The 26,319-nt window shown below is 38.1% G+C and overlaps 1 protein-coding gene across 2 annotated transcripts in view; it reads left to right on the top strand.

Annotated features, from left to right (window-relative positions):
* Positions 1-4,609, top strand: part of rgl1 (ral guanine nucleotide dissociation stimulator-like 1) — a 42,622-nt gene extending 38,013 nt beyond the window's left edge. For both annotated transcript variants that reach the window (XM_083767351.1, XM_083767352.1), the window contains exons 17-18: positions 1,386-1,500; positions 1,979-4,609. In XM_083767351.1, coding sequence (XP_083623477.1) covers positions 1,386-1,500; positions 1,979-2,172 — 309 coding nt within the window. In that variant the 3' untranslated portion in view covers positions 2,173-4,609. The remainder of the gene's footprint in view (positions 1-1,385; positions 1,501-1,978) is intronic.
* The last annotated feature ends 21,710 nt before the right edge of the window (positions 4,610-26,319 follow it).

The raw sequence follows: 26,319 nt of genomic DNA, 5'->3' as shown, positions 1-26,319 counted from the left end.
ATAAATGAAGTCCAGCTTTCATTCCGGGCCACTTTGCCCGGAGAGAAAGACGTCCGTGTGCAGAAAAAGTGGAGATAATTAACTAAATACACGTTTTGTGCCAGAACTTTCACATGGATATAAAAACAATATTTCACTCCACGTCTTAACAACAGGAGACATTCTAGGGCTAAGACTACTGTTATAATTATGAGCTTGTAGTCGATTAAATCAACTGTAGATTTAGTCAACTAAAATCTTGTGTTATTTAGTTTACTAAAACTAGACTAAAGGAAATACGTTTCAGATGACTAAAAAATGACTAAAAGAATTTATTTAAAAAAACTATGACTAAAACAAAATTCAACTTCAAATCAACACTGGCAGTGGAATGAGAACAGTTTGTTCTAAATCTGGGTGGTACCAGATCATGGTTGCTCCCACTATGCTAGCAGTGCAGGCATAATGTGTATATGTATTAGCCTCGTCAAGCTTACAGGAGTATGCGTATTGCATAGGCTCAATTTATGTAACTTTTATGTAAACGTAGCACTCTATAGTGTATACGCATAGTTTCATTACATAGATATTCCACTGTTCCAGCTTATGTATGATTCATGATGACTATTTTTATGTATTTGATGTATTACCATGTTTTTGTTCTTGCTTAGTGTAAATCGCTCTGGATTAGGAGCGTCTGCTAAATGCCTAAATTGTAATTGTAAATTGTATGTGTCAGCCTAAATGTGGATATCTAGCTTTGCCTTTGACCAAATGTATAGAAATGTATATGGGTGGTGCAATATACATTTGTCCCAACACCACACACTCCTCGGTTCCTACACGGTGCCTTTGGCTCCAATGAACACAACTAGTTTGTGTTCACACATTTGGGAAAATTGGACAGTGTTGTGTTCCAACTGGTTGTTTAGCATGCCTGCTCAGCAGACAGCCACCCGGAGTGAAACTCCCCACTTTGGGCTGAAAGGTATTGGAGAAGGCGTGTTATAGTCTACTACACCCTCCCTAGTAGGCCAACAATGGGGGATCCAAGCCCTGTTGACTTCCAGTATAAAATGAAAGTTAAAATATTTCAAAACATTTGGGTGTGGCCTACTGGCAGTAAAGACCAATACCAATAATACCAATACTTGAAAAAGACCAATACTGTTGTATGCCCTGCCTGCTGTGATTGTGAATAAATACTTGGAGCATTACAAAAGTGAGTTGCGAGCCTTTGCTTTTCTACTGGCAGTGCATACAAGACATTTAGTCCAGATTAGCTTCGGAGACAGACGGACACACACACACACACACACACACAAACACACACACACACACACACACACACACACATGCAGTCTTTTGTGATGCCATTTAAACTGTACTTTGTGTTCCTTACCCAGCTGACCAGTCAGGACAAGACTCCAGCAGTCATCTCCAGGGCCATGGCCAAGCACAACCTGGAGGCGGAGCCTGAGGAGGGATACGAGCTGGTGCAGGTCATCTCTGACGAAAGAGGTACACTTTGAGACTGAGATTGTACAAACATACAGTGGGATCCCAATGTACACTGTACAATTTGCACGGGTCAATTTGCTTCCACTATACTCTCTGTATTGCAAGTCATTGCTAATATCACACTTTTTGCTCCATTCTTAGGTAATATTTGACCATTTGTATAGGATAGTTTGTTTACTTTTGATGCAGTGATGGGTATAATTATTTATCATTTTAGAGGTATAAAAGGTTTTAAAAGTCCTTAAATCGTCACTTTAGAAAGATGCACACTGTATGTTTGTTTACTGTTGAGTGAGAAAGCCTTGTCGCACATTAAAGCAAATCATCTGCAGACGGCCCCAATATAATTGGATTATTGGAGTTTCCGCTCACAATGGAACAATAGATTTACAAAATGACTTCTCACACCTTTTAGTAATAGCCCTGTCTTCTCTCTCTCTCTCTCTCTCTCTCTGAACTCTCCTTTGCCCTCCCTCAGAGCTGGTGATTCCCGACAACGCCAACGTGTTCTACGCCATGAACTCTTCGGCCAACTTTGACTTCCTTCTGCGGGTGCGAGGCTCGGCGGTGGCGAGGCCGGTCCAGCTGCGGAGCCGGTGTAGCTCCACGCTCCCCCGCACCTCCCAGCACCGCTCCAGCCTGTCCCTCAGACTCAGCAAGGTCACTCTGTGACCCCTTGACTGTAAAAGACTACCCGATTTAGTAGTTGTCCCCCTCATGCCCCTAACCCAGGACAATGCAAGAACGTATGTCGTCACCGTCGGGTGGAAACTTCATGTGTCCAAAACTATTAGTTTTCAAGATTTAAATTCAAAAGTAGCAGACCGACAAGCTTGAAACGCGTGGCTTCTTGAAACGTGTGGTTTTGAGCTTGTGGATCTGCTACTTTTGATGCTTTTGTGTGGCACTGCAGTATGATCAAGTAGGGCATTGATTTATGAAAAATCTGAATAGAAGAGAGGTTTCTGCCCGACTGGGACCGTTTATGCTATATATATATATATATATATAGAGAGAGAGAGAGAGAGAGAGCCAGTCGAGTCAAAAGAGCACTAACAAAGGCAGCCAGATGGAGGAGGTCCAGGGGTTCTCAGACTTTTGAAGAGCTCAGTTGAGACTCTTAGCATGCCCTTTGCGTGATCCCTGCACTTGAAGTTGTGCCAACCGCTGTTCATCTGTGCCATACTCCATAGCCCTTACCCCAAACCCCTGCAACAAATGGGACGTGTAGCTTACTAGCATGGCAATATTGTGCCAGCAGCAGGACTAGAGAACTCTATCGAATAGATTGACTGTGACGAGGCAGAACAGCGTCCCCGAGTGGACAACACCACTCCCTACAACTGAAGGAATTCTTGTTTTGTTTGCACACATCAGGAGCAGGCCCGGCTCTTGACCTCCAACAGTATTGTCCTTTGTATTGAACTCTGTGATGATGCCTGTAAAGCCTACATTTTGGTGGAAGACGGATATGTTTGTGAATGGAGACATGGACGGATGATTGAACGGATAGATGGAATTGGAGAAGTGTGTCCAGTGAGTGTCCAGTCCTGTTGCCTTTATTGATGAATGAATGGACTCCTGTATCTATCAATATTCAGAAATATGAATTGATGAATTGACAGGAGCTGTGACATCATTACCTATCCTTTCCCTGTGCCATGTTTAAATGTAATGTTTTTTGCCAATGTGCACAATGTGCACCGTGTGTTATTCTGCTACTCGCACTCGTACTTGGAACTGCGTGACGAATGCATTGTCTTTGCATTCCGATTGGTTCCGTAACTTGGTTTTAACAAGTCCTTTTCTTATTGAAATAGCCTTAGCCGCCCCACTTGGGTGTTAGAGACTCAACTCGAGCTGCATTCCACTCCAGAAATGTGTTCCCTTGTGTGGTCCCATCCAACCTTCAATGTTCCTTTCTTTAGCTCAAAAGGGACAACACACACTGCTCTGTTTGGCATTGTTGCACTTGGACGCAATAAGGCACAGACTCCCAGCCTTCTCTGGATCAGAGCCCACTAAAAAAAATGAATTTCGCAGCCCACCCATCTGACTGAGTTTTAGGTTAAAAATAAATAAATAATACTATGTCATTTTTCTTTACATTAATTTTGTAATATATGTTATATTAACATTTAGTGTTTTGCCAATTATTTGTGAGCCCTCTTGCAATAACCTTGTGGGGGCAGTAAGGATTTATGAAGCGAGTCGTCTGTCGGGTGGAAACCTGATGTTCAAAACTGTTACTTTTCAGAATTCAAATCCAAAAGTAGAAGAATATCGGAACGACATGCTCAAAATGCGTTGCTTCGTGCCACGATTCGAGCTTGCGGATCTGCTACTTTTGATGCTTTGTGTGATGCTGTAGTATGATCAAGTAGCCAGGGCGTAAATGTTTGAAAAAACACAAAAAGTTAGAATATGGAGAGAAGAGGTTTCTAACCAACAGCGACAAAGTTCTCCTGAGCACATGGAGTATGGAAGGCATGCAGGGACAAACTTCCTGGAATGGAAAGCACAATGAGCAGAGTCTCAATCAAGCCTTCTTGTATCCGCTTGCCTCTCAGTATCTGGATTATGCAGTTGCACTTGCTATTTGAGTAGGACAGTGGTTCTCAAAGTGATGTCCGGGGACCCCTGGGGAGGAGATTCCAGGGGGTCCCCAACAAAGTTAGTTTAACCCCATATACATTGAATATTTGAAAAAAGCTGATCTACAAGCTCACAACATGCGTGTTGTGAGCTTGTAGAGCTACTTTTTTCCCCAAAAGAAATGTCTGTTTTTGTGTGACAAATTTTGAATATTTTTGTAAACAATTTAGCAACACAAATCTCATATGGGTGTCACTCCCTGGCACAAAATATGTTGAGATGGACCACCAAATCTATCATTTGGTCACCACCAACCTTGACATGGATACATTTGAGAAGCACTGATCTGAATCATGCAGTAGCAGCAGAGATGCCAGTGGTATGTGAATGAGTGAGCCACTCTGATGATGGATTACACCTGTTCCACTAAATGAATTGCTCTGTATGTTTGTTTTTATATATAAATATATATATGTTTTTGTAACAAGTCATGCCATAAAATGTGTATTAATTCTTCGGATGCTAGATGATGTTTTTAAATGAAGTGGAAATGAATTAGGTGGGGGGAGAGACAAAAATACATAATTTACTGTGATGCATTTGGAAATCTTTACCGATTTTACACACACACACACACACACACGCTTCATTTAGTTTTAGTCATCTGAAAGGTTTTAGTAGACTAAATCTACAGTTTATTTTGTTGACATTTTGGTGTGCTTTGATGGCATCGTGATGCCTGGTTTTACACTTGGTTGCATGCTGAAAATAGCTGTTCTACAAGCTCACAATGCATCACAGCGTGACGTGCTGTGAACTTGTGGATCAATTTTTTGTGGATCTCTTCTCCAGTAGTCCATCCCTAACATTTTAGTCTAGTTTCTATTTGTAGAAAAATCAGTATATTTAGCCATCTTAGCTTAGTTTTTATTTAGTTTTTGTAAGTGAAAAAAGGTAGTCAACTAAATTAACACTGACGCACACACACACACACACACACACACACACACACACACACACACACACACAACATAGAGACTGTCCACCCTAACTAAACATGCCACTCTCTGGCATCTGATCATCTTCTATCTTCCCATTGCTAATTTCTGTGCCATGTACTCTAACTTCCTCATTCACATGCACTTATTGCTCAACAACAATGACCCATTGGTGGAGATTGTGTAAAGGCTCATTCACAAAGATTACTGACATACTTATTCCATTTGCGTAGGTCCAAATGGACGTACACATTGTTAAGCAAATTTTGAGTTCAAGTCTGCCATGATCCAGATGTTCTTCCATCCAGCAACAGTGTTCTTTGTTGGTCAACAGATTTGACTATGTAACCCCGACCAATCTAACCCAATGATGTATTGGCCATTCAGAATGACAAGACTCGTGGATGTATGTAGTGTTGGGATCCAGAACCGGACAAATCTGATCTGACAACATTCTGAGAAAGTACAAATAGTCCCAATGTGTACTCTCTCTCAAGAGAGTCTCAGAGTTACAGGTTTCATTTGGAACCCCCAAGGAATTGTTAAAGGGAACCGGACCGTTAAGAGGGAATCGCTAATATATTAAAAGGATCCCAACCCTATAGATGTATGTGTCATTGGCCAAATCGGCCCGATCATCTTCCCATGTATCACATCACCACTCATCTTCCCTTGTATCGCCACTCATCTTCCCTTGTATCGCCACTCATCTTCCCTTGTATCACCCCACATCACCACTCATCTTCCCTTGTATCGCCACTCATCTTCCCTTGTATCACCCCACATCACCACTCATCTTCCCTTGTATCGCCACTCATCTTCCCTTGTATCACCCCAAATCACCACTCATCTTCCCTTGTATCACCCCAAATCACCACTCATCTTCCCTTGTATCGCCACTCATCTTCCCTTGTATCGCCACTCATCTTCCCTTGTATCACCCCACATCACCACTCATCTTCCCTTGTATCACCCCACATCACCACTCATCTTCCCTTGTATCACCCCACATCACCACTCATCTTCCCTTGTATCGCCACTCATCTTCCCTTGTATCACCCCAAATCACCACTCATCTTCCCTTGTATCGCCACTCATCTTCCCTTGTATCGCCACTCATCTTCCCTTGTATCACCCCAAATCACCACTCATCTTCCCTTGTATCGCCACTCATCTTCCCTTGTATCGCCACTCATCTTCCCTTGTATCGCCACTCATCTTCCCTTGTATCACCCCACATCACCACTCATCTTCCCTTGTATCACCCCACATCACCACTCATCTTCCCTTGTATCGCCACTCATCTTCCCTTGTATCACCCCACATCACCACTCATCTTCCCTTGTATCACCCCACATCACCACTCATCTTCCCTTGTATCGCCACTCATCTTCCCTTGTATCACCCCACATCACCACTCATCTTCCCTTGTATCACCCCACATCACCACTCATCTTCCCTTGTATCGCCACTCATCTTCCCTTGTATCACCCCACATCACCACTCATCTTCCCTTGTATCACCCCACATCACCACTCATCTTCCCTTGTATCACCCCACATCACCACTCATCTTCCCTTGTATCACCCCACATCACCACTCATCTTCCCTTGTATCGCCACTCATCTTCCCTTGTATCACCCCACATCACCACTCATCTTCCCTTGTATCACCCCACATCACCACTCATCTTCCCTTGTATCACCCCACATCACCACTCTAGTCATCTTCCCTTGTATCACCCCACATCACCACTCATCTAGTCACCCTCAGTTCCTATGTCTTTCACTGCCAAAGACTTTTCCTCTACCATACTGTTAATAAATAAATTATTATCATTACTATGATGCTTGTCTTGTGTCTTCGTGATTCCCCTCAGCTTAAGGGAATTTGTCAATTAACATGAAACGGACTGGCAACATAATTATATATATATATATATATATATATTTATTTATTTTTTGAATGATGTATAGAACATAGTGTAAAACTGGCGCAATAGTCTGTTATCTCAGTCAGCCATGTTTGATGCACCAACTTCACAGGCTACAGTTGATTTCCATACCATATATGAGCAAGAAGTGGACTCAGGAGGTAGAGCAGGTCGTCCAATGATCCATGGGTCGGCGGTTCGAATCCCGGCTCCTCCTGTCTACATGTCGAAGTGTCCTTGGGCAAGACTCTGAACCCCAAATTGCTCCCGATGTGCTGGTTGGTACCTTGCATGGCTTCCGCCGCAATCGGTGTATGAATGGGTGAATGTAATGCACAATCTATGTAAAGCGCCTTGGATAAAGGCGCTATATAAATGCACCATTTACCATTTACCCGGTCGATGCCAAATTTTGCACACACACTCCCTGGATGCCAACGATGAACCTCTGCCCCAAACTTTCCAGAACGGCCTGTTATAGCGCCACCAGGAGGCCGCTTTGTGCAAAACAAGTTTTTGCAGAGTACACCTACAGATTTTGTCCAAACATCACGCAAATTGGTACACAGTCTCTCTAGAGCCATTCAACGAAACCGGTCTTTCAGATTTCTCAGACTCCATCCTGATTGGTTAAGATTGGCTTCCAAAGTTCACAGGAGTGCTCAGTTTCAAACAAAATGCTGCAAATCATGAACACATCGCGTGATTTCCGTGAAATTGTGCACCCACATTCCCACTAGGCCGAGGACGAAATGCCACATGAACAATTTCAACTCAGCCTCAAGGTGGCGCTATAACTGGCCGAAAAGTGTTTTTACCTCTAACTGCATGGATCTGTGGATAACTTTGTATGCCAACTCCCTAGAGGCCAAGGAAAAACCTTTGCCTGGAATTTTTCACATCTGCTCTTTATAGCGCCACCAGGAGGCCGACATATGTAAAACACATTTTCTATTATTACTCCTTCAGATTTTTTTACTTTTGTTGCCCTTTTATCCAACCACCAGATGAAGGCAAGCTGCAATGTCCTACATTCCTATCCTGGTGGAGACCTGTGCCCAGAAGGGCACTTTTTCTAGTTATTTTCTTTTTCTGTTCTTTTTTCACCTAAACGTCATCAGTGATGTTCATTGCAATGCCATTTCAATGCCATTGGTCATGATATTTGCATATAAATACCCCCCACAGAGGCTGAAATTCACACAAATTAAAAATGTCTGGACTCTGTGCGATTTTGAACATTTTTTAACCTAAGACTTTTGACCTTTACCCTAATAAAAGTACTGTAATATATGTTTTTTTGTGATCATTAGAATGTCTAGAACATGTTTTATTAATTATTGTGAAAGATATCCCCCAAATGTAAATTATTAATTTATTATATTATTATATAATTATTATATAATTATTATATAATTATTATAAATTTTTCATCAAACTTAGTCAAGCTTAGTTTTTATTTAGTTTTTGTCAGTGAAAAAAGGTAGTCAACTAAATTAACACTGACACACGCACACACACACACACACACACACACACACACGCACGCGCGCACACACACACACACACACACACACACACACACACACACACACACACACACACATAACATAGAGACTGTCCACCCTAACTAAATATGCCACTCTCTGGCATCTGATCATCTTCTATCTTCCCATTGCTAATTTCTGTGCCATGTACTCTAACTTCCTCATTCACATGCACTTATTGCTCAACAACAATGACCCATTGGTGGAGATTGTGTAAAGGCTCATTCACAAAGATTACTGACATACTTATTCCATCACCACTCTAGTCATCTTCCCTTGTATCACCCCACATCACCACTCATCTTCCCTTGTATCACCCCACATCACCACTCATCTTCCCTTGTATCACCCCACATCACCACTCATCTTCCCTTGTATCACCCCACATCACCACTCTAGTCATCTTCCCTTGTATCACCCCACATCACCACTCATCTAGTCACCCTCAGTTCCTATGTCTTTCACTGCCAAAGACTTTTCCTCTACCATACTGTTAATAAATAAATTATTATCATTACTATGATGCTTGTCTTGTGTCTTCGTGATCCCCCTCAGCTTTATTTTTTCAAACTTTTTATTTTTTATTTTTTTAACAAATTTTTTAGTCTTAGTCCTAGTAGTACAAAGTAGTAGTAAGGTTGAAATCTATTTTTTGCAAGTAGAAATTAATGCGGGTCTTAGAGGGTTAAAGTGTTTTTTTTACATTTCTTTTGCAATTATTGCACTACAGAACTGCGATTTGCTTTGCATTGTGTAGGCCCTATTCACATTTCACATGCATTTCCATCGTGTTTATGTAGTTACATTACATCAATAATAATAATAATACCAGCTAATGTCCCTGCCTCGTTGTCAACGAGGCAGGGACATTAGCTGGTAGGATAAAGTATTATGTCAACGAGTCGTTGACATAATACTTTATCCTACCAGCGCATATTGCATGGATGTCTTTGCCTGTCGACGTTAAGAGATTTGCGTGTCTCACGCCTACTGCGTGAGAGTTGGCAGCTACCACCAGGGGGCACACAACGAGGACGTCCATACAACGTCCATACGACGTCGAAGTCAGACCTCGGCGGGTTGCACATGCCTCTCTCTCTGACTTGGACGTCGTATGGACGTCGTATAGACGTTGTATGGACGTCCTGGTTTTGTTGTGGTTGTTGGTGGTGGAGAAAGGATGTCACATGGACGTCATGGACATATTCACTTTGTGAAATGTTGAATTATGGATTTCTTATTGAAAATTCAAGTTTTTTTTTTTACAAATACCTGCTCAGATCGACCGTCAGATGAAAGGAGTTTTTCCAAGCGGGGGTAATACGTGTAGGCCTACAGAAGCTGAAAAATAAAAAGTGTGAATGAAGTTTCTAGGTGAAAGTGCTTTTTTTTGCCAATGTCTGCCATTGAGCCCCAATGTAAATGTCTCATAATTTGAGACTTTTAACATGGGGCTCAATGGCAGATTTTGGCACATAAAAAAATCACTTTCACCTAGAAATTCCATTCACACTTTTTATTATTCAGCTTACTGTGGAGACACATGCTGGAATGTTTTACTTTGAAATGTTTTGTAGTTTCTGAGTTATTTAACTTAAACGCCCAATGCATTCTCTATGGCAATAGCACAAACTTTGGCATGCTACTAGTACTAGTCCTACATACTTAAACCTACCAACCCCATTCTAGCCTACTTAGGTTCATCTTACGGTGGACATGTTTGCCTGAAAAGGAATCTTTGAAATGTTTCATAGTTTTAGAAATATAGTGCTTTCAAATTTGAGACATTTAACATGGGGCTCAATGGCAGCTCTATAGGCACGTCAAAAGTCACTTTCACCTAGAAACTCCATTCACACTTTTTATTATTCAGCTTACTGTGGAGACACATGCTGGAACTTTTTTTTATTTTTATGTTTTGTAGTTTATGAGTTATTTAACTTAAACGCCCAATGCATTCTCTATGGCAATAGCACAACATTCTACATGCTACTAGTCCTACATACTTACACCTAGCAACCCCATTCTAGCCTACTTAGGTTCATCTTACGGTGGACATGTTTGCCTGAAAAGGAATCTTTGAAATGTTTCATAGTTTTAGAAATATAGTGCTTTCAAATTTGAGACATTTAACATGGGGCTCAATGGCAGCTCTATAGGCACGTCAAAAGTCACTTTCACCTAGAAACTCCATTCACACTTTTTATTATTCAGCTTACTGTGGAGACACATGCTGGAACTTTTTTTTATTTTTATGTTTTGTAGTTTATGAGTTATTTAACTTAAACGCCCAATGCATTCTCTATGGCAATAGCACAACATTCTACATGCTACTAGTCCTACATACTTACACCTAGCAACCCCATTCTAGCCTACTTAGGTTCATCTTACGGTGGACATGTTTGCCTGAAAAGGAATCTTTGAAATGTTTCATAGTTTTAGAAATATAGTGCTTTCAAATTTGAGACATTTAACATGGGGCTCAATGGCAGCTCTATAGGCACGTCAAAAGTCACTTTCACCTAGAAACTCCATTCACACTTTTTATTATTCAGCTTACTGTGGAGACACATGCTGGAACTTTTTTTTATTTTTATGTTTTGTAGTTTATGAGTTATTTAACTTAAACGCCCAATGCATTCTCTATGGCAATAGCACAACATTCTACATGCTACTAGTCCTACATACTTACACCTAGCAACCCCATTCTAGCCTACTTAGGTTCATCTTACGGTGGACATGTTTGCCTGAAAAGGAATCTTTGAAATGTTTCATAGTTTTAGAAATATAGTGCTTTCAAATTTGAGACATTTAACATGGGGCTCAATGGCAGCTCTATAGGCACGTCAAAAGTCACTTTCACCTAGAAACTCCATTCACACTTTTTATTATTCAGCTTACTGTGGAGACACATGCTGGAACTTTTTTTTATTTTTATGTTTTGTAGTTTATGAGTTATTTAACTTAAACGCCCAATGCATTCTCTATGGCAATAGCACAACATTCTACATGCTACTAGTCCTACATACTTACACCTAGCAACCCCATTCTAGCCTACTTAGGTTCATCTTACGGTGGACATGTTTGCCTGAAAAGGAATCTTTGAAATGTTTCATAGTTTTAGAAATATAGTGCTTTCAAATTTGAGACATTTAACATGGGGCTCAATGGCAGCTCTATAGGCACGTCAAAAGTCACTTTCACCTAGAAACTCCATTCACACTTTTTATTATTCAGCTTACTGTGGAGACACATGCTGGAACTTTTTTTTATTTTTATGTTTTGTAGTTTATGAGTTATTTAACTTAAACGCCCAATGCATTCTCTATGGCAATAGCACAACATTCTACATGCTACTAGTCCTACATACTTACACCTAGCAACCCCATTCTAGCCTACTTAGGTTCATCTTACGGTGGACATGTTTGCCTGAAAAGGAATCTTTGAAATGTTTCATAGTTTTAGAAATATAGTGCTTTCAAATTTGAGACATTTAACATGGGGCTCAATGGCAGCTCTATAGGCACGTCAAAAGTCACTTTCACCTAGAAACTCCATTCACACTTTTTATTATTCAGCTTACTGTGGAGACACATGCTGGAACTTTTTTTTATTTTTATGTTTTGTAGTTTATGAGTTATTTAACTTAAACGCCCAATGCATTCTCTATGGCAATAGCACAACATTCTACATGCTACTAGTCCTACATACTTACACCTAGCAACCCCATTCTAGCCTACTTAGGTTCATCTTACGGTGGACATGTTTGCCTGAAAAGGAATCTTTGAAATGTTTCATAGTTTTAGAAATATAGTGCTTTCAAATTTGAGACATTTAACATGGGGCTCAATGGCAGCTCTATAGGCACGTCAAAAGTCACTTTCACCTAGAAACTCCATTCACACTTTTTATTATTCAGCTTACTGTGGAGACACATGCTGGAACTTTTTTTTATTTTTATGTTTTGTAGTTTATGAGTTATTTAACTTAAACGCCCAATGCATTCTCTATGGCAATAGCACAACATTCTACATGCTACTAGTCCTACATACTTACACCTAGCAACCCCATTCTAGCCTACTTAGGTTCATCTTACGGTGGACATGTTTGCCTGAAAAGGAATCTTTGAAATGTTTCATAGTTTTAGAAATATAGTGCTTTCAAATTTGAGACATTTAACATGGGGCTCAATGGCAGCTCTATAGGCACGTCAAAAGTCACTTTCACCTAGAAACTCCATTCACACTTTTTATTATTCAGCTTACTGTGGAGACACATGCTGGAACTTTTTTTTATTTTTATGTTTTGTAGTTTATGAGTTATTTAACTTAAACGCCCAATGCATTCTCTATAGCAATAGCACAACATTCTACATGCTACTAGTCCTACATACTTACACCTAGCAACCCCATTCTAGCCTACTTAGGTTCATCTTACGGTGGACATGTTTGCCTGAAAAGGAATCTTTGAAATGTTTCATAGTTTTAGAAATATAGTGCTTTCAAATTTGAGACATTTAACATGGGGCTCAATGGCAGCTCTATAGGCACGTCAAAAGTCACTTTCACCTAGAAACTCCATTCACACTTTTTATTATTCAGCTTACTGTGGAGACACATGCTGGAACTTTTTTTTATTTTTATGTTTTGTAGTTTATGAGTTATTTAACTTAAACGCCCAATGCATTCTCTATGGCAATAGCACAACATTCTACATGCTACTAGTCCTACATACTTACACCTAGCAACCCCATTCTAGCCTACTTAGGTTCATCTTACGGTGGACATGTTTGCCTGAAAAGGAATCTTTGAAATGTTTCATAGTTTTAGAAATATAGTGCTTTCAAATTTGAGACATTTAACATGGGGCTCAATGGCAGCTCTATAGGCACGTCAAAAGTCACTTTCACCTAGAAACTCCATTCACACTTTTTATTATTCAGCTTACTGTGGAGACACATGCTGGAACTTTTTTTTATTTTTATGTTTTGTAGTTTATGAGTTATTTAACTTAAACGCCCAATGCATTCTCTATGGCAATAGCACAACATTCTACATGCTACTAGTCCTACATACTTACACCTAGCAACCCCATTCTAGCCTACTTAGGTTCATCTTACGGTGGACATGTTTGCCTGAAAAGGAATCTTTGAAATGTTTCATAGTTTTAGAAATATAGTGCTTTCAAATTTGAGACATTTAACATGGGGCTCAATGGCAGCTCTATAGGCACGTCAAAAGTCACTTTCACCTAGAAACTCCATTCACACTTTTTATTATTCAGCTTACTGTGGAGACACATGCTGGAACTTTTTTTTATTTTTATGTTTTGTAGTTTATGAGTTATTTAACTTAAACGCCCAATGCATTCTCTATGGCAATAGCACAACATTCTACATGCTACTAGTCCTACATACTTACACCTAGCAACCCCATTCTAGCCTACTTAGGTTCATCTTACGGTGGACATGTTTGCCTGAAAAGGAATCTTTGAAATGTTTCATAGTTTTAGAAATATAGTGCTTTCAAATTTGAGACATTTAACATGGGGCTCAATGGCAGCTCTATAGGCACGTCAAAAGTCACTTTCACCTAGAAACTCCATTCACACTTTTTATTATTCAGCTTACTGTGGAGACACATGCTGGAACTTTTTTTTATTTTTATGTTTTGTAGTTTATGAGTTATTTAACTTAAACGCCCAATGCATTCTCTATAGCAATAGCACAACATTCTACATGCTACTAGTCCTACATACTTACACCTAGCAACCCCATTCTAGCCTACTTAGGTTCATCTTACGGTGGACATGTTTGCCTGAAAAGGAATCTTTGAAATGTTTCATAGTTTTAGAAATATAGTGCTTTCAAATTTGAGACATTTAACATGGGGCTCAATGGCAGCTCTATAGGCACGTCAAAAGTCACTTTCACCTAGAAACTCCATTCACACTTTTTATTATTCAGCTTACTGTGGAGACACATGCTGGAACTTTTTTTTATTTTTATGTTTTGTAGTTTATGAGTTATTTAACTTAAACGCCCAATGCATTCTCTATGGCAAAAATGATGAAAAACGGCATGCTATAGTATGCCGTACGATATGGGCTATAGCCCATGGTCCAATATGATGAAAAACGAGGGTTAAAAAAAAATCAAAAATTAAAAAAACGATGGGCTATAACCCATCGTTTTTTTTTTGTTTTTTTTTCAAATCCTCAAAAATGATGAAAAACGGCGTGCTATAGTATGCCGTACGATATGGGCTATAGCCCATGGTCCAAAATGATGAAAAACGAGGATTCATTTTTTTTTTTCAAAAATAAAAAAAACGATGGGCTATAACCCATCGTTTTTTTCATTTTTTCATTTTTTTCAAATCCTCAAAAATGATGAAAAACGGCGTGCTATAGTATGCCGTACGATATGGGCTATAGCCCATGGTCCAAAATGATGAAAAACGAGGATTAAAAAAAAATTCAAAATTCAAAAAACGATGGGCTATAACCCATCGTTTTTTTTTCTTCATTTTTTTCAAATCCTCAAAAATGATGAAAAACTGCGTGCTATAGTATGCCGTACAATATGGGCTATAGCCCATGGTCCAAAATGATGAAAAACGAGGATATTATTTTTTTCAAAAATTAAAAAAAACAATGGGCTATAACCCATCGTTTTTTTTAATTTTTTTAATTTTTTCCAAATCCTCAAAAATTATGAAAAACGGCGTGCTACAGTATAGTATGCCGTACGATATGGGCTATAGCCCATATCCTCGCGGTGTATAGCGGTGTATGAGAATGGGTGTTGCAGAGGATGAGAGCATTCCTCTCATCCTCCGCAACACAATGCATTCTCTATGGCAATAGCACAAACTTTGGCATGCTACTAGTCCTACATACTTACACCTAGCAACCCCATTCTAGCCTACTTAGGTTCATCTTACGGTGGACATGTTTGCCTGAAAAGGAATCTTTGAAATGTTTCATAGTTTTAGAAATATAGTGCTTTCAAATTTGAGACATTTAACATGGGGCTCAATGGCAGCTCTATAGGCACGTCAAAAGTCACTTTCACCTAGAAACTCCATTCACACTTTTTATTATTCAGCTTACTGTGGAGACACATGCTGGAACTTTTTTTTATTTTTATGTTTTGTAGTTTATGAGTTATTTAACTTAAACGCCCAATGCATTCTCTATGGCAATAGCACAACATTCTACATGCTACTAGTCCTACATACTTACACCTAGCAACCCCATTCTAGCCTACTTAGGTTCATCTTACGGTGGACATGTTTGCCTGAAAAGGAATCTTTGAAATGTTTCATAGTTTTAGAAATATAGTGCTTTCAAATTTGAGACATTTAACATGGGGCTCAATGGCAGCTCTATAGGCACGTCAAAAGTCACTTTCACCTAGAAACTCCATTCACACTTTTTATTATTCAGCTTACTGTGGAGACACATGCTGGAACTTTTTTTTATTTTTATGTTTTGTAGTTTATGAGTTATTTAACTTAAACGCCCAATGCATTCTCTATGGCAAAAATGATGAAAAACGGCATGCTATAGTATGCCGTACGATATGGGCTATAGCCCATGGTCCAATATGATGAAAAACGAGGGTTAAAAAAAAATCAAAAATTAAAAAAACGATGGGCTATAACCCATCGTTTTTTTTTTGTTTTTTTTTCAAATCCTCAAAAATGATGAAAAACGGCGTGCTATAGTATGCCGTACGATATGGGCTATAGCCCATGGTCCAAAATGATGAAAAACGAGGATTCATTTTTTTTTTTCAAAAATAAAAAAAACGATGGGCTATAACCCATCGTTTTTTTCATTTTTTCATTTTTTTCAAATCCTCAAAAATGATGAAAAACGGCGTGCTATAGTATGCCGTACGATATGGGCTATAGCCCATGGTCCAAAATGATGAAAAACGAGGATTAAAAAAAAATTCAAAATTCAAAAAACGATGGGCTATAACCCATCGTTTTTTTTTCTTCATTTTTTTCAAATCCTCAAAAATGATGAAAAACTGCGTGCTATAGTATGCCGTACAATATGGGCTATAGCCCATGGTCCAAAATGATGAAAAACGAGGATATTATTTTTTTCAAAAATTAAAAAAAACAATGGGCTATAACCCATCGTTTTTTTTCATTTTTTTTTTTTTTTCCAAATCCTCAAAAATTATGAAAAACGGCGTGCTACAGTATAGTATGCCGTACGATATGGGCTATAGCCCATATCCTCGCGGTGTATAGCGGTGTATGAGAATGGGTGTTGCAGAGGATGAGAGCATTCCTCTCATCCTCCGCAACACAATGCATTCTCTATGGCAATAGCACAAACTTTGGCATGCTACTAGTCCTACATACTTACACCTAGCAAACCCATTCTAGCCTACTTAGGTTCATCTTACGGTGGACATGTTTGCCTGAAAAGGAATCTTTGAAATGTTTCATAGTTTTAGAAATATAGTGCTTTCAAATTTGAGACATTTAACATGGGGCTCAATGGCAGCTCTATAGGCACGTCAAAAGTCCTTTCACCTAGAAACTCCATTCACACTTTTTATTATTCAGCTTACTGTGGAGACACATGCTGGAACTTTTTTTTATTTTTATGTTTTGTAGTTTATGAGTTATTTAACTTAAACGCCCAATGCATTCTCTATGGCAATAGCACAACATTCTACATGCTACTAGTCCTACATACTTACACCTAGCAACCCCATTCTAGCCTACTTAGGTTCATCTTACGGTGGACATGTTTGCCTGAAAAGGAATCTTTGAAATGTTTCATAGTTTTAGAAATATAGTGCTTTCAAATTTGAGACATTTAACATGGGGCTCAATGGCAGCTCTATAGGCACGTCAAAAGTCACTTTCACCTAGAAACTCCATTCACACTTTTTATTATTCAGCTTACTGTGGAGACACATGCTGGAACTTTTTTTTATTTTTATGTTTTGTAGTTTATGAGTTATTTAACTTAAACGCCCAATGCATTCTCTATGGCAATAGCACAACATTCTACATGCTACTAGTCCTACATACTTACACCTAGCAACCCCATTCTAGCCTACTTAGGTTCATCTTACGGTGGACATGTTTGCCTGAAAAGGAATCTTTGAAATGTTTCATAGTTTTAGAAATATAGTGCTTTCAAATTTGAGACATTTAACATGGGGCTCAATGGCAGCTCTATAGGCACGTCAAAAGTCACTTTCACCTAGAAACTCCATTCACACTTTTTATTATTCAGCTTACTGTGGAGACACATGCTGGAACTTTTTTTTATTTTTATGTTTTGTAGTTTATGAGTTATTTAACTTAAACGCCCAATGCATTCTCTATGGCAATAGCACAACATTCTACATGCTACTAGTCCTACATACTTACACCTAGCAACCCCATTCTAGCCTACTTAGGTTCATCTTACGGTGGACATGTTTGCCTGAAAAGGAATCTTTGAAATGTTTCATAGTTTTAGAAATATAGTGCTTTCAAATTTGAGACATTTAACATGGGGCTCAATGGCAGCTCTATAGGCACGTCAAAAGTCACTTTCACCTAGAAACTCCATTCACACTTTTTATTATTCAGCTTACTGTGGAGACACATGCTGGAACTTTTTTTTATTTTTATGTTTTGTAGTTTATGAGTTATTTAACTTAAACGCCCAATGCATTCTCTATGGCAATAGCACAACATTCTACATGCTACTAGTCCTACATACTTACACCTAGCAACCCCATTCTAGCCTACTTAGGTTCATCTTACGGTGGACATGTTTGCCTGAAAAGGAATCTTTGAAATGTTTCATAGTTTTAGAAATATAGTGCTTTCAAATTTGAGACATTTAACATGGGGCTCAATGGCAGCTCTATAGGCACGTCAAAAGTCACTTTCACCTAGAAACTCCATTCACACTTTTTATTATTCAGCTTACTGTGGAGACACATGCTGGAACTTTTTTTTATTTTTATGTTTTGTAGTTTATGAGTTATTTAACTTAAACGCCCAATGCATTCTCTATGGCAATAGCACAACATTCTACATGCTACTAGTCCTACATACTTACACCTAGCAACCCCATTCTAGCCTACTTAGGTTCATCTTACGGTGGACATGTTTGCCTGAAAAGGAATCTTTGAAATGTTTCATAGTTTTAGAAATATAGTGCTTTCAAATTTGAGACATTTAACATGGGGCTCAATGGCAGCTCTATAGGCACGTCAAAAGTCACTTTCACCTAGAAACTCCATTCACACTTTTTATTATTCAGCTTACTGTGGAGACACATGCTGGAACTTTTTTTTATTTTTATGTTTTGTAGTTTATGAGTTATTTAACTTAAACGCCCAATGCATTCTCTATGGCAATAGCACAACATTCTACATGCTACTAGTCCTACATACTTACACCTAGCAACCCCATTCTAGCCTACTTAGGTTCATCTTACGGTGGACATGTTTGCCTGAAAAGGAATCTTTGAAATGTTTCATAGTTTTAGAAATATAGTGCTTTCAAATTTGAGACATTTAACATGGGGCTCAATGGCAGCTCTATAGGCACGTCAAAAGTCACTTTCACCTAGAAACTCCATTCACACTTTTTATTATTCAGCTTACTGTGGAGACACATGCTGGAACTTTTTTTTATTTTTATGTTTTGTAGTTTATGAGTTATTTAACTTAAACGCCCAATGCATTCTCTATGGCAATAGCACAACATTCTACATGCTACTAGTCCTACATACTTACACCTAGCAACCCCATTCTAGCCTACTTAGGTTCATCTTACGGTGGACATGTTTGCCTGAAAAGGAATCTTTGAAATGTTTCATAGTTTTAGAAATATAGTGCTTTCAAATTTGAGACATTTAACATGGGGCTCAATGGCAGCTCTATAGGCACGTCAAAAGTCACTTTCACCTAGAAACTCCATTCACACTTTTTATTATTCAGCTTACTGTGGAGACACATGCTGGAACTTTTTTTTATTTTTATGTTTTGTAGTTTATGAGTTATTTAACTTAAACGCCCAATGCATTCTCTATAGCAATAGCACAACATTCTACATGCTACTAGTCCTACATACTTACACCTAGCAACCCCATTCTAGCCTACTTAGGTTCATCTTACGGTGGACATGTTTGCCTGAAAAGGAATCTTTGAAATGTTTCATAGTTTTAGAAATATAGTGCTTTCAAATTTGAGACATTTAACATGGGGCTCAATGGCAGCTCTATAGGCACGTCAAAAGTCACTTTCACCTAGAAACTCCATTCACACTTTTTATTATTCAGCTTACTGTGGAGACACATGCTGGAACTTTTTTTTATTTTTATGTTTTGTAGTTTATGAGTTATTTAACTTAAACGCCCAATGCATTCTCTATGGCAATAGCACAACATTCTACATGCTACTAGTCCTACATACTTACACCTAGCAACCCCATTCTAGCCTACTTAGGTTCATCTTACGGTGGACATGTTTGCCTGAAAAGGAATCTTTGAAATGTTTCATAGTTTTAGAAATATAGTGCTTTCAAATTTGAGACATTTAACATGGGGCTCAATGGCAGCTCTATAGGCACGTCAAAAGTCACTTTCACCTAGAAACTCCATTCACACTTTTTATTATTCAGCTTACTGTGGAGACACATGCTGGAACTTTTTTTTATTTTTATGTTTTGTAGTTTATGAGTTATTTAACTTAAACGCCCAATGCATTCTCTATGGCAATAGCACAACATTCTACATGCTACTAGTCCTACATACTTACACCTAGCAACCCCATTCTAGCCTACTTAGGTTCATCTTACGGTGGACATGTTTGCCTGAAAAGGAATCTTTGAAATGTTTCATAGTTTTAGAAATATAGTGCTTTCAAATTTGAGACATTTAACATGGGGCTCAATGGCAGCTCTATAGGCACGTCAAAAGTCACTTTCACCTAGAAACTCCATTCACACTTTTTATTATTCAGCTTACTGTGGAGACACATGCTGGAACTTTTTTTTATTTTTATGTTTTGTAGTTTATGAGTTATTTAACTTAAACGCCCAATGCATTCTCTATGGCAATAGCACAACATTCTACATGCTACTAGTCCTACATACTTACACCTAGCAACCCCATTCTAGCCTACTTAGGTTCATCTTACGGTGGACATGTTTGCCTGAAAAGGAATCTTTGAAATGTTTCATAGTTTTAGAAATATAGTGCTTTCAAATTTGAGACATTTAACATGGGGCTCAATGGCAGCTCTATAGGCACGTCAAAAGTCACTTTCACCTAGAAACTCCATTCACACTTTTTATTATTCAGCTTACTGTGGAGACACATGCTGGAACTTTTTTTTATTTTTATGTTTTGTAGTTTATGAGTTATTTAACTTAAACGCCCAATGCATTCTCTATAGCAATAGCACAACATTCTACATGCTACTAGTCCTACATACTTACACCTAGCAACCCCATTCTAGCCTACTTAGGTTCATCTTACGGTGGACATGTTTGCCTGAAAAGGAATCTTTGAAATGTTTCATAGTTTTAGAAATATAGTGCTTTCAAATTTGAGACATTTAACATGGGGCTCAATGGCAGCTCTATAGGCACGTCAAAAGTCACTTTCACCTAGAAACTCCATTCACACTTTTTATTATTCAGCTTACTGTGGAGACACATGCTGGAACTTTTTTTTATTTTTATGTTTTGTAGTTTATGAGTTATTTAACTTAAACGCCCAATGCATTCTCTATGGCAAAAATGATGAAAAACGGCATGCTATAGTATGCCGTACGATATGGGCTATAGCCCATGGTCCAATATGATGAAAAACGAGGGTTAAAAAAAAATCAAAAATTAAAAAAACGATGGGCTATAACCCATCGTTTTTTTTTTTTTTTTTTTTCAAATCCTCAAAAATGATGAAAAACGGCGTGCTATAGTATGCCATACGATATGGGCTATAGCCCATGGTCCAAAATGATGAAAAACGAGGATTCATTTTTTTTTTTCAAAAATAAAAAAAACGATGGGCTATAACCCATCGTTTTTTTCATTTTTTCATTTTTTTCAAATCCTCAAAAATGATGAAAAACGGCGTGCTATAGTATGCCGTACGATATGGGCTATAGCCCATGGTCCAAAATGATGAAAAACGAGGATTAAAAAAAAATTCAAAATTCAAAAAACGATGGGCTATAACCCATCGTTTTTTTTTCTTCATTTTTTTCAAATCCTCAAAAATGATGAAAAACTGCGTGCTATAGTATGCCGTACAATATGGGCTATAGCCCATGGTCCAAAATGATGAAAAACGAGGATATTATTTTTTTCAAAAATTAAAAAAAACAATGGGCTATAACCCATCGTTTTTTTAATTTTTTTAATTTTTTCCAAATCCTCAAAAATTATGAAAAACGGCGTGCTACAGTATAGTATGCCGTACGATATGGGCTATAGCCCATATCCTCGCGGTGTATAGCGGTGTATGAGAATGGGTGTTGCAGAGGATGAGAGCATTCCTCTCATCCTCCGCAACACAATGCATTCTCTATGGCAATAGCACAAACTTTGGCATGCTACTAGTCCTACATACTTACACCTAGCAACCCCATTCTAGCCTACTTAGGTTCATCTTACGGTGGACATGTTTGCCTGAAAAGGAATCTTTGAAATGTTTCATAGTTTTAGAAATATAGTGCTTTCAAATTTGAGACATTTAACATGGGGCTCAATGGCAGCTCTATAGGCACGTCAAAAGTCACTTTCACCTAGAAACTCCATTCACACTTTTTATTATTCAGCTTACTGTGGAGACACATGCTGGAACTTTTTTTTATTTTTATGTTTTGTAGTTTATGAGTTATTTAACTTAAACGCCCAATGCATTCTCTATGGCAATAGCACAACATTCTACATGCTACTAGTCCTACATACTTACACCTAGCAACCCCATTCTAGCCTACTTAGGTTCATCTTACGGTGGACATGTTTGCCTGAAAAGGAATCTTTGAAATGTTTCATAGTTTTAGAAATATAGTGCTTTCAAATTTGAGACATTTAACATGGGGCTCAATGGCAGCTCTATAGGCACGTCAAAAGTCACTTTCACCTAGAAACTCCATTCACACTTTTTATTATTCAGCTTACTGTGGAGACACATGCTGGAACTTTTTTTTATTTTTATGTTTTGTAGTTTATGAGTTATTTAACTTAAACGCCCAATGCATTCTCTATGGCAATAGCACAACATTCTACATGCTACTAGTCCTACATACTTACACCTAGCAACCCCATTCTAGCCTACTTAGGTTCATCTTACGGTGGACATGTTTGCCTGAAAAGGAATCTTTGAAATGTTTCATAGTTTTAGAAATATAGTGCTTTCAAATTTGAGACATTTAACATGGGGCTCAATGGCAGCTCTATAGGCACGTCAAAAGTCACTTTCACCTAGAAACTCCATTCACACTTTTTATTATTCAGCTTACTGTGGAGACACATGCTGGAACTTTTTTTTATTTTTATGTTTTGTAGTTTATGAGTTATTTAACTTAAACGCCCAATGCATTCTCTATGGCAATAGCACAACATTCTACATGCTACTAGTCCTACATACTTACACCTAGCAACCCCATTCTAGCCTACTTAGGTTCATCTTACGGTGGACATGTTTGCCTGAAAAGGAATCTTTGAAATGTTTCATAGTTTTAGAAATATAGTGCTTTCAAATTTGAGACATTTAACATGGGGCTCAATGGCAGCTCTATAGGCACGTCAAAAGTCACTTTCACCTAGAAACTCCATTCACACTTTTTATTATTCAGCTTACTGTGGAGACACATGCTGGAACTTTTTTTTATTTTTATGTTTTGTAGTTTATGAGTTATTTAACTTAAACGCCCAATGCATTCTCTATGGCAAAAATGATGAAAAACGGCATGCTATAGTATGCCGTACGATATGGGCTATAGCCCATGGTCCAATATGATGAAAAACGAGGGTTAAAAAAAAATCAAAAATTAAAAAAACGATGGGCTATAACCCATCGTTTTTTTTTTGTTTTTTTTTCAAATCCTCAAAAATGATGAAAAACGGCGTGCTATAGTATGCCGTACGATATGGGCTATAGCCCATGGTCCAAAATGATGAAAAACGAGGATTCATTTTTTTTTTTCAAAAATAAAAAAAACGATGGGCTATAACCCATCGTTTTTTTCATTTTTTCATTTTTTTCAAATCCTCAAAAATGATGAAAAACGGCGTGCTATAGTATGCCGTACGATATGGGCTATAGCCCATGGTCCAAAATGATGAAAAACGAGGATTAAAAAAAAATTCAAAATTCAAAAAACGATGGGCTATAACCCATCGTTTTTTTTTCTTCATTTTTTTCAAATCCTCAAAAATGATGAAAAACTGCGTGCTATAGTATGCCGTACAATATGGGCTATAGCCCATGGTCCAAAATGATGAAAAACGAGGATATTATTTTTTTCAAAAATTAAAAAAAACAATGGGCTATAACCCATCGTTTTTTTCATTTTTTTTATTTTTTCCAAATCCTCAAAAATTATGAAAAACGGCGTGCTACAGTATAGTATGCCGTACGATATGGGCTATAGCCCATATCCTCGCGGTGTATAGCGGTGTATGAGAATGGGTGTTGCAGAGGATGAGAGCATTCCTCTCATCCTCCGCAACACAATGCATTCTCTATGGCAATAGCACAAACTTTGGCATGCTACTAGTCCTACATACTTACACCTAGCAAACCCATTCTAGCCTACTTAGGTTCATCTTACGGTGGACATGTTTGCCTGAAAAGGAATCTTTGAAATGTTTCATAGTTTTAGAAATATAGTGCTTTCAAATTTGAGACATTTAACATGGGGCTCAATGGCAGCTCTATAGGCACGTCAAAAGTCACTTTCACCTAGAAACTCCATTCACACTTTTTATTATTCAGCTTACTGTGGAGACACATGCTGGAACTTTTTTTTATTTTTATGTTTTGTAGTTTATGAGTTATTTAACTTAAACGCCCAATGCATTCTCTATGGCAATAGCACAACATTCTACATGCTACTAGTCCTACATACTTACACCTAGCAACCCCATTCTAGCCTACTTAGGTTCATCTTACGGTGGACATGTTTGCCTGAAAAGGAATCTTTGAAATGTTTCATAGTTTTAGAAATATAGTGCTTTCAAATTTGAGACATTTAACATGGGGCTCAATGGCAGCTCTATAGGCACGTCAAAAGTCACTTTCACCTAGAAACTCCATTCACACTTTTTATTATTCAGCTTACTGTGGAGACACATGCTGGAACTTTTTTTTATTTTTATGTTTTGTAGTTTATGAGTTATTTAACTTAAACGCCCAATGCATTCTCTATGGCAATAGCACAACATTCTACATGCTACTAGTCCTACATACTTACACCTAGCAACCCCATTCTAGCCTACTTAGGTTCATCTTACGGTGGACATGTTTGCCTGAAAAGGAATCTTTGAAATGTTTCATAGTTTTAGAAATATAGTGCTTTCAAATTTGAGACATTTAACATGGGGCTCAATGGCAGCTCTATAGGCACGTCAAAAGTCACTTTCACCTAGAAACTCCATTCACACTTTTTATTATTCAGCTTACTGTGGAGACACATGCTGGAACTTTTTTTTATTTTTATGTTTTGTAGTTTATGAGTTATTTAACTTAAACGCCCAATGCATTCTCTATGGCAATAGCACAACATTCTACATGCTACTAGTCCTACATACTTACACCTAGCAACCCCATTCTAGCCTACTTAGGTTCATCTTACGGTGGACATGTTTGCCTGAAAAGGAATCTTTGAAATGTTTCATAGTTTTAGAAATATAGTGCTTTCAAATTTGAGACATTTAACATGGGGCTCAATGGCAGCTCTATAGGCACGTCAAAAGTCACTTTCACCTAGAAACTCCATTCACACTTTTTATTATTCAGCTTACTGTGGAGACACATGCTGGAACCTTTTTTTATTTTTATGTTTTGTAGTTTATGAGTTATTTAACTTAAACGCCCAATGCATTCTCTATGGCAATAGCACAACATTCTACATGCTACTAGTCCTACATACTTACACCTAGCAACCCCATTCTAGCCTACTTAGGTTCATCTTACGGTGGACATGTTTGCCTGAAAAGGAATCTTTGAAATGTTTCATAGTTTTAGAAATATAGTGCTTTCAAATTTGAGACATTTAACATGGGGCTCAATGGCAGCTCTATAGGCACGTCAAAAGTCACTTTCACCTAGAAACTCCATTCACACTTTTTATTATTCAGCTTACTGTGGAGACACATGCTGGAACTTTTTTTTATTTTTATGTTTTGTAGTTTATGAGTTATTTAACTTAAACGCCCAATGCATTCTCTATGGCAATAGCACAACATTCTACATGCTACTAGTCCTACATACTTACACCTAGCAACCCCATTCTAGCCTACTTAGGTTCATCTTACGGTGGACATGTTTGCCTGAAAAGGAATCTTTGAAATGTTTCATAGTTTTAGAAATATAGTGCTTTCAAATTTGAGACATTTAACATGGGGCTCAATGGCAGCTCTATAGGCACGTCAAAAGTCACTTTCACCTAGAAACTCCATTCACACTTTTTATTATTCAGCTTACTGTGGAGACACATGCTGGAACTTTTTTTTATTTTTATGTTTTGTAG

This window comes from Protomyctophum parallelum, assembly GCF_964188405.1.
Source record: "Protomyctophum parallelum genome assembly, chromosome: 6".
NCBI classification, from domain to species: Eukaryota; Metazoa; Chordata; class Actinopteri; order Myctophiformes; family Myctophidae; genus Protomyctophum; species Protomyctophum parallelum.
The sequence above is the reverse complement of the archived record's forward strand: the minus strand, read 5'-3'. Positions and strand labels throughout refer to the sequence as shown.